The sequence below is a fragment of the Hippoglossus hippoglossus genome, chromosome 10, assembly GCF_009819705.1.
Source record: "Hippoglossus hippoglossus isolate fHipHip1 chromosome 10, fHipHip1.pri, whole genome shotgun sequence".
Lineage (NCBI taxonomy): Eukaryota > Metazoa > Chordata > Actinopteri > Pleuronectiformes > Pleuronectidae > Hippoglossus > Hippoglossus hippoglossus.
In genome coordinates, this window is record NC_047160.1 from 14,584,459 (window position 1) to 14,594,020 (window position 9,562).

Consider the following 9,562-nt stretch of genomic DNA (forward strand, 5'->3'; position numbering starts at 1 on the left):
GGGACTACTCAAATTTGAATCAGTAAAATTGTAGCCTATTTCCAAAAATGCAGCAGACTACTACATCCATGGCCTCACAAAATAGATAATCAGCAACACAAGTAGTGGAAAAAAAACAAAAAAAACATGAAAAGTAAAAAATACGTCATAATAATCCCACTTAAGTGAAAGTACAGATACATGAAAAATGTACTTAAGAACAGCAACAAAGGTGATCATTCAGTAACTACCTGTTCTGTGTGGGTGATGTTGCTAATTGGTCAAAACATAAGCACTTCTAATAATGTTCAAAGCTACTTTACAGGATTACAAACAAAGCAGATAAAAGTAATTTATAATTAGCCAGTTCATTTTTTGTTAATCCAATATTTCTTTAAACATGACATTTATGAGCCTGAAGAGGCAGTTTCAAGAATAAAAACCTGGATGCCTTAATGGTGTTCAAGCACCATTTCTCATTTCCCCTGCTAACTGTGGAGTTGATGGAAACCAGAATAATCATTTAAAATGTTTTCATGACCATTACAGCTTGTGTCACTGCTTATTTGAGTTTATTAGAAATTAACTTTCTCCTTGCTGTTCTTACAATAATGAAATCTGTATTGTACCTCATGACTATAACATATCAAACCATGTCTGATTGGTGAGAAAGCATATATGTGCAAATGACTGAACTACGTTGTAACCGTCATTTGTAAAGAGGGCTGACGTCACGGTGAACGAGGCCTCAAACTATGAGGTAATGCCAAAGGGAGTAATGAGATTGAAAGAACATGAGTGACCCCTGGTGGACATCAGTGTATTCAGCACGTAACAAGACATGTCCCTTACTTACAATAGTGACTTTGCACGTTTTCATTTGTGCCGTTACTGAAAGGCCTCATTCTTTTAAGTCTTTTCTGAAATTCATTTATCCAATTTGTTTGTTTAAATCAGTTAGATCAAAATAAAAAAAGTCAAATAAGCCTGTACAAATACTGAGGATGTGAATTCAACAAGTTCTGAAATGTCTACTACAGCCCCCACAAGAGGCAAATGTTCAGCCTCCCGTCCAACAAAAGTGGACATGACTTGCAAAAATATCAAGTTATGTGCATAGGGATTTATTAGTGTCATGCACCTGGGGAAACTAGCAGGGGGGGGGGGGGATTATATTCAAGAGTAGTATATCTCTGAACCGTCTCACTTTTGATTATCAATGTTTTCTTCCTACTTCCAATTAACGACCCTGTCCAGAGTCCCCTACCACAGTGAAAATGACTGCCATAATCAAGCCAATACTTTTCATATTAAGTTGTGTTTGGCTATTATTTAAGCTTGTGAGGGCTATGTAGAAAGTTACATGATTTAAAAGTACAAATAAACTTTATAATTCCATTTGACTCCTTATGAACTTCCTGGATCACGGTCACACTTTAATAAGGGGCCAAAACGTCTTCTTTAAAAAGGGGTTTAATGATGCGACCTCAACTCACAAAGTATCACATTAGCTTCAGCAACACTGTTAGAGAGATTAAAACAAATGCAAACAAAAAAAGGACATGTCATATTGAGAATGTTTTTATTCAAAGTTTACTCCCCATAGTGTTTCCAGTACACCATACAACAGCATTCTGTGGGCTGGTTAAGTGCAGTGGAGGGTGCTCGACGATGAAGAGTAGCACGTTGCCATGCCAATGACAACACTAGGGTGGGGTGTGTCTTATACAGTGAAATTAGAAGCACAACTTTTTCACCAAGTTATCTTTCTTAGTTTTAAAACAAACAGAAAAAATTCAAAAATAAAAAAAATCTGAAAAGGGATTTTACAGTAAGGGGGGGTCAAGACTTCAACAACTTCCTGTCCACGGCTAGGAGGGAGAGGGACAATTTGGGTAACAGGTTAGAGGTCATCTTCATCATCTGGCAATGCTGTTTCTGATGCAACCTGGTGAGGAGAAGATGGAGATTTAAAGTTATAAATGAGTTCACTGCAGAGTTTGAGTACTTGGCCCAGACCTAGAAGCTGCTGGATTGGAATTACAACATACAGTCAATTTAACAGACATGGCACCTGCATGTTTTACTCACTTGAAGCTCGTGCTCGTACTTCGCAGCAAGTGTTGGGTCCATGTGGACCTCTGGGGGAGCGAGGGCAGGCATTGCCACAAATTCCAGGTTGGGATCACCAATCAACTTCCTTGCTAGCCACAGGAAAGGTTTCTCGAAGTTGTAGTTACTCTTGGCAGAAATGTCGTAGTACTGGAGGCAGAACAGTGTGCAATCAGACGATTGTTAAAAAGAACACACCAATTATTTGACATTTTTCACACGTGACTGGAGTAGGCATGAGGGCAGACATACCTGCAGGTTCTTCTTGCGGTGAAACACGATGCTCTTGGCTTTGACTTTCCTGTCTTTTATGTCAACCTTGTTGCCACAAAGGACAATGGGAATGTTCTCACATACACGGACCAAGTCACGATGCCAGTTAGGCACGTTCTTATAGGTGACTCGAGATGTGACGTCAAACATGATGATAGCGCACTGAGCTGTGGAAGTAACAGATGATTTACCTCACCATTCCCACATTTACATTTAAATGTATAGTCATTGTAGAGAATGTTCAAGGTTTAATAACTGTAACAGCACAATGTAGGACTGATCAACACACCTTGAATGTAGTATCCATCTCTCAGGCCTCCGAACTTCTCTTGACCAGCTGTGTCCCACACATTGTACTTGATGGCTCCTCTGTTGGTGTGGAACATCAGTGGGTGCACCTCTACTCCCAGAGTAGCTAGAATATTAGGCAAAGAAAAAAGGTGAGTATGTGAAACATAAAAAGTATAACAGGATGGGCCAAGGAATGAGCAACACAAATGGGGAGGATTGTTCAGTTTAAAGAAATTGGTAGTTGTATAAGCGTGGATGTAAATTGAATTGGTTTGTTAGCACATATGGCATATCCACCTGGAGGAAATGCACCCATTTACTTTCTGGATTGGATTTCCCTTATCAAACAGGTTCTGCATAATACAGACCAACAACAAAAGTAAAATCTTGGAAGTTGCAATTAAGGCCCAACCCATAATCTTTAAAAAAAAACAAAAAAAAAAACATATATATCAACAAATTTGTTGAAGTCAATTTGTCAGTGCTCTCTGGTGGACAAATCACGTAATTGAGACACTTTCTAAATAACATAAAACCTAGTAAAGCATTTCTGTTCAATATGTTGTCAAGTCAGCCCGATATACATGTGAACCAGTTGGCCCCCACAGCTCAGGGCCTGCTAACTGCTTGATTAGCCCCTGCTGTCGGTTGGTGAATCGTCTGTTAGCTCGTTATCTGTCCCAAACTGACGTGTCACTCTCTCTAGACATCAAGATACTCACCGACATATTTCTTCTCAAACTCTCCTGTAATGTGTCTCTTCACAAAAGTTGTTTTCCCGGTGCCTCCATCTCCTACTAACACGAGCTGGGAGGGAGAAGAGTTTACACTGGTTGGTACTGGTTCAGCACTGCTGGCGCAAATACCGCCATTATCTTTTGTTCAATTTACATCATTTACTAGATAATTTCAGAAACTTACTTTGAACACCACCACACACTGAGTCATTGAGTCGGCCATGGTTGCTCTTTATCTGGTTGAACAAAACAAGGCGGGACAGTTAGAACGTCTTTCATCCTCCAGTTAACGTTGAGCTAACGCTGTTAGCAGCTACATGGTTAGCTGTTAACAATACATAAAGGAACTATAAGGCAACAGTCTGTGTGTTATAGTTCAGGTATAATGACACTTTGAGCGGCTACATTCACATCAAGCTGCTACAACCAGCAGCCTGATGCTTGGTAGCGATATCAGCTTCTAGCACTTTCTATGCAAGCTAACGCCAAACACACTGCGTTTCAGTTATGCTAACAGCTGAATAAGAAAGGTGTAAATCACATACGTGTTTCCCTGCGAGGAGGTTTTGAATGGAAGCTCGTCTATCACGCCTATGAGTCCGTGTTTTAAAGATTAGCAGTTACTCGCTGGCTAACTGGCCAGCTAGCTGCCGTTGGTTTGAGTGCGCCATACCAACGGCGAGCGCACTTTTTTCTTGTTCGGTTGAAACAATCGACCCGGGAGACCGCACCGTGTTCCCCGCTGCTGCCGCCCCAACCAGGGATTAACATAACACACAGTACCGGCAACAGGCTCCTCATTAAGTCAGTAATAATAAATATAGTTGATCAGATAAATGAAGAGGCTCTCAGAAACAAAGCGATGAGATGAGGGAGAGCTACTAGCCGATTAGCCAGCACGGCATGGAAGCCATTCACTTAGCTAACGTGCTACGTTAGCTACGAGGAAAGGGAAAAAACCCAATGGCCTAGTCTGGTAGCGGCTTCTTCACGTGGCTACAGATAAAACACCCAACGGAGCAGAAACCCCGTCAGGTCTGCGGTAGTTCTTAAACAGACTTTCCTCAAATACACAAACTTACACCCAAAGTCGGGCCGCGATGGGAGAAGGAAACAGAGACTCACCGGTGCTGCTGCGAGGAGAGAAAAGAGTAAATGGCCGCGTTCGCGGGAGATTCAGCGTGGACTAGGAGGCAGTTTCCGCCCTTATCACGTGACAACCCCGGCGCTCAAAGGAAAAAAACCCCGCTGAGTGACTACAGCCCCAGGCTGGTTATTGACTGCGACAGGTCGTGGAAAAATTCACTCAGCCTGTGTGAGCCAAAGCAATTCATTTAAAATACTGACATCCAGCTTCGGTACACACTGTGCTAACTGCTCCTATTGTATCATTTACAACCACCAAGTCTCTGATCACAGACTAAGATGCTGCAGTATTAAGACACAACAACTATTGCTTGTCAATATGCCCGTAAACTAAATAAATACATGTTTGGTCTAGATATCAGAAACAATGTTAACCATACGCTCAAGTACAATTGATTGATCCAATCAATTTACCAACTATATTGAATTTGCTATCACATCCTAAAGAGTAAGTGAACAAACCAACAGCCAGACAGTATTATTTGAATTAAATATCGATTATTAGTGTTTATTCCCTGAGTTGAGTTTTATTTGATTGCTTGGTCTCTTTAGCTCTAATTAATATTAAACTGTGGTTAAACTGTGTCATTGACATTACAGAATTAACTCAACTAGCACTCATTATAGTACAAACCTCCACCAAGGCCCAAACTGTTTATGTAACCACATTTAAATTTACTAGATCCAGACTTTCATTTGGATCTGCACCAAATCGCACATATTCATTAATATCAGTCCACTAAACACCCTGTTCACATTCTGAAACCACAGAATACACTTGATGTCATACAAAACTAAGAAAAACAGCAACTCCTCACATATTATAAGCTGGATCCAGATGTTTTGAACAATCGATTAAATAGCAAAAATATGGGCATTTACTAATCTGTCAATCGACTAATTGTTTCAGCACCAGCTTCAATACAACAGACAGTTAAAGTTTAAAAACAGGATTTACTTCTTTCACTTTCCTAAATAGCGTCAGCAACATACATAAATATATTTTCAGAAATGTCCAACCTATTAAATAAGATGAACCTTGTTTTTTTAAAGTGCAGTAAAAGATAGTCTATAACAGACATGTGCATAGGTTACATGGGTTACAGTTTATGATATCAACTTCAGAAAGTGCAATATCAATAAAACACAAGAACTGAATTGTGCGTTTCTATGTTTTTTCTCAGTTCTGATGACAGAGTCTGAGGCTGCAAGGCTTCACTACCAGTAATCTCTTTAGTGCATAGAACGATGATGAGATGCATCATTTCACGTGTCACACATCTTTGTTGTCAGTGTGCAGATTAAACAGTCTATCTGTACAGGTAGTCTGCTTGTATGTTGGCTGCTATCTCCGCCTCCCATCTGTCGCCATTGTTCAGCAGCTTCTCCTTGTTGTACAGCAGCTCCTCGTGGGTCTCTGTGGAAAATTCAAAGTTTGGACCCTGGTGGAGAGATTGACAAAGAAGAAAAGAAAAATATGAGGTCTGCATGTCAAAATGCACACATATGTTCAGTTCCATATTGTGCTATAGGATTTTGATGGTGAGTTGAGTAAATTATGCACAGTTTGCTAACTTGTGTATAAACACTGCTCAAAAAAATTAAAGGAACACTTTAGATCTTGATGAACGAACTATTCCAAATTGAAAATCTTTACTGTATATTGTATAATTTGTTGAGAAAGAATTTACGCAACAACAGTCAATGGAAACCAAAATCATCAACCCATTGAGGGCTGGATTGAAAACCACACAGAAAATCAAAGTAAAAATTGAAATCACAGGCTGATTGTATCACGACAACTCATAATGTGACTCAGTAGTGTGGCCTCCGTGTGCCTGTATGCACTCCCGACAACATCTGGACATGCTCCTGTTGAGTCTGCAGATGGTTTCCTTGGTGATCTCCTCCCAGACCTGGCTCGGGGCATCAGTGAGCTCCTGCACAGTCTGTGGTGGTACTTGGCGGCGTCGGATGCACTGATACATAACGTCCCATAGGTCCTCAATTGGATTTAGGTCAGGGGCATGTGAGTGCCATTCAATGGCATCAATGCCTTCATCATCCAGGAACTGCCTACATACTCAGCCACCTGAGGCCGGGCCTTGTCCTGCACCAGGAGGAACCCGCTGCACGGTGCTGGGCTGTGAGCACAGGTTCCACTAGAGGAGCCTCATGTCACCCTCATGGAGTCTGCTTGTGACAGTTTAGTCAGAAACATGCGCACCAAGCTTAGTGTGTCACATGTGTTGGTATGCAGAGTAAATCAATAAAATACATATCTCTAGAGGAAAGTAACAGAAATACAGTTTTAGTCTGCCAACATCCACCTTGATTCAGCTCCACAGAATCTATTCGGAAGCTGTTTCCTACCTCCACAATGGCATCAACAGGACAGGCCTCCTGGCAGAAGCCGCAGTAAATACATTTGGTCATATCAATGTCGTAGCGCGTAGTCCTCCTGCTGCCGTCAGCTCGAGTCTCAGCTTCAATGGTGATGGCCTGGGTTCAACATAGAAACAGAATGAATAGAAAAGACAGAGTCAGAGAGGACAACAGGGATTTCAACAGATAATTAATCAGAGCTTATAGGAGTAAACATTACAGTCATATTGGCTGTTTGGTGAAAGCAGGAACTGGGTTGTCACCTGAGCAGGGCAGATGGCCTCACACAGTTTACAGGCAATGCAGCGCTCCTCTCCGTTAGGGTAGCGGCGCAGGGCGTGCTCTCCACGGAAGCGGGGTGACAGAGGTCCCTTCTCAAATGGGTAGTTGATGGTGGCCGGTTCACGGAACAAGTAACTCATGGTCATCGCCAAACCTGGAGGGAGGGTTTGCCAAAGGAACAAAGAGGTGATGACTGGTTTTTCTATATTTCTATATCCAACTTATGCATAGCGGTGTGACCCCTTCTATTTAAAAAGACGTAATCATTTTAATGAAAGGCAGCATCGTTTCATAAAACACTGTCAAACTTTTTAAAAAATGAGTAAATGTGGAGACAATTGGTTTTAATGAACGAGCAGTGGTGTTGCTACTTCTATTTGCTTTTAGTAGTTTTTGGAGATCTAAATCTGGCTTTGACCCAATAGACAATAATAAAAAGCAAAACCACAAGGCGTATCCTTTAACTCTACACATGATACAGGGTGCAGAGCCAACCACAGTGTCTGTGTGTGTGTGTGTGTGTGTGTGTGTGTGTGTGTGTGTGTGTGTGTGTGTGTGTGTGTGTGTGTCTGTGACCTCTGAAAAGTTCAGTCCACAAGAGGGTTGTTGCAGCCCGGTCAGTGACGGACCTCAGGTCTGTTGGCAGCTCCAGAGCGTTCACATACTCTGCAAACAGAGACAAGTTGGCTCCAAATAATCTCCAAAAATATGTCTTATGTGAAGAGCTGTTGGTTTGCAGCAGTACTTACTGAAACCCTCCCTCTGCACACTGAGACTAAACGGGCGCATGACACCAGGACCATGTCCAGAGGTACCTGATGATACATATAATACAAATGTGATGTGATGAGGCCTGATTTTTGTGCAAAATATAACACAGAATTTATTGACACCTGCTTCAGTAGTACCCTGCTTTGAGTAGCAGTGGAGAAGTCGCAGGCTGAGTGCAGTGACGTTGGACATCTGAGCAGAGAGGAGAGAGGGGAAGCGACTTGAAATAGGTGAGACACATTTAAAATAGTTGGGGCAATTCAAGGAAAGCAGGAGAGCAAACAAAAAAGCACAGACAATTCATCCCTATAACACTGCTTGTCGATACTAACAAATCTAAAAATACACATTTAGAATAACAAAAAATATTGGAAAATGCCAACTAATTGATCGGATAAGGTTAAAGTGCAAGTGCATTCATTGAGGTAAACTGACCATCCCCAACCATTCAGATGGCCCCTGGAATAAACCTGGACGTCTCCCTACTTGTTTTAGATACATGCAATCTGAAATGCATTCCTGATGGCAGCCAATGAAAGTCATCATGTAGGACATTGATATATTTTGTATGTGTTTTTCAGTATTTGTGTGTTAGAGGATTTAAAATGTTCCCAGTAGATTATATCCTCGCTGTAACCAGGGGTGAGGGTGAGGGTGAGGGAGAGAGAGAGAGAACAGCTGACTGAGAACATCCATGCTGTAATCTGGCGCCCCAAATCCCTGCTATGACGTCAGTGGTGTGGCAAGTTCAGGGGCTTTTGATCAGAATGGGAAAAACGATTGATCAATCCAGTTTAAACGGTGAAGGAGCATTGCCCGGAGTATTCAAAGATTGTTAGCCACCGTTACAAGACCAGCAGATAGTATCTAGCTTTTTAATACAAATAATAAGAGAGAATAAGCGTGAATTAACTATTTTTAATGAGTCAAAGACAGTCAAACCATATGTAGCCCCCCCACTAGAATCATTGGTTATTTTTAATCATCCGATTTTATTGTAGTGTTGATATGACGTCATAATGCTGAATCCCAATTTTGCAAACGGCTTGAATGATTTTATTTTCAGTTATGTTGCACGGATGCTCGTTTTCACGCACTGTATGAGGCACGTGAACGCGTCGTTTCAAATAAATCCACCGTTAATCGGTTAAAACTTTTTAATGTGTTACATAATTCTTTTATTTAGTAAAAACATGGTCACCACACCACATTAGTTTATATTAATTTGATAACATGCAACAATTAGGTCCATCACCAACTTCTCTGTCAGAGGAGCAGGTTGATTTAATGTAATTTAACAGAATACTAGTAGCAACTCGATTAATTCAGAATGGCTCCTGCTCCCGAAGCTTAAAAGTATCATAGACTGAAACATTTCATCCTAATAATCATATTTTAACCGCACTCACCTTTTAGTTGAGTTACTGTAGAGCAGGAATACACAGCGGACCCTGAACTACGCAGTTGTACCAATGCTGCATTCACGTGCACCTCGTCGATTTCACATTCTCAGTAAGGGAATAGCAGACAAATGCACTCTTGTTGATATTGTCCACTTTATTTTAAGTACATTAGGAGTTGTGTTG

General features: G+C 41.2%; 2 protein-coding genes across 3 annotated transcripts; both read right to left on the reverse strand.

Annotated features, from left to right (window-relative positions):
* Positions 1-1,544: 1,544 nt before the first annotated feature.
* On the reverse strand, positions 1,545-4,628 carry ran (RAN, member RAS oncogene family). Of its 2 annotated transcripts, none has more exons than XM_034597156.1 (7): positions 4,518-4,628; positions 3,577-3,628; positions 3,378-3,462; positions 2,654-2,779; positions 2,344-2,531; positions 2,071-2,241; positions 1,545-1,927 (listed from the first exon to the last, which is right to left on the reverse strand). In XM_034597156.1, the coding sequence occupies exons 2-7, from the start codon at positions 3,613-3,615 to the stop codon at positions 1,883-1,885; spliced, it is 654 nt and encodes a 217-aa protein (XP_034453047.1). In that variant the 5' UTR covers positions 3,616-3,628; positions 4,518-4,628; the 3' UTR covers positions 1,545-1,882. The 2 variants fall into 2 exon arrangements, with proteins under 2 accessions (XP_034453047.1, XP_034453046.1); XM_034597155.1 differs by having other exon boundaries at positions 4,475-4,574.
* Positions 4,629-5,006: 378 nt separating this feature from the next.
* Positions 5,007-9,481, reverse strand: ndufs8b (NADH:ubiquinone oxidoreductase core subunit S8b). The gene is made up of 7 exons (XM_034597158.1): positions 9,386-9,481; positions 8,114-8,168; positions 7,955-8,020; positions 7,782-7,871; positions 7,187-7,359; positions 6,912-7,040; positions 5,007-5,980 (listed from the first exon to the last, which is right to left on the reverse strand). The coding sequence occupies exons 2-7, from the start codon at positions 8,166-8,168 to the stop codon at positions 5,849-5,851; spliced, it is 645 nt and encodes a 214-aa protein (XP_034453049.1). The 5' UTR covers positions 9,386-9,481; the 3' UTR covers positions 5,007-5,848.
* Between the last annotated feature and the right edge of the window lie 81 nt (positions 9,482-9,562).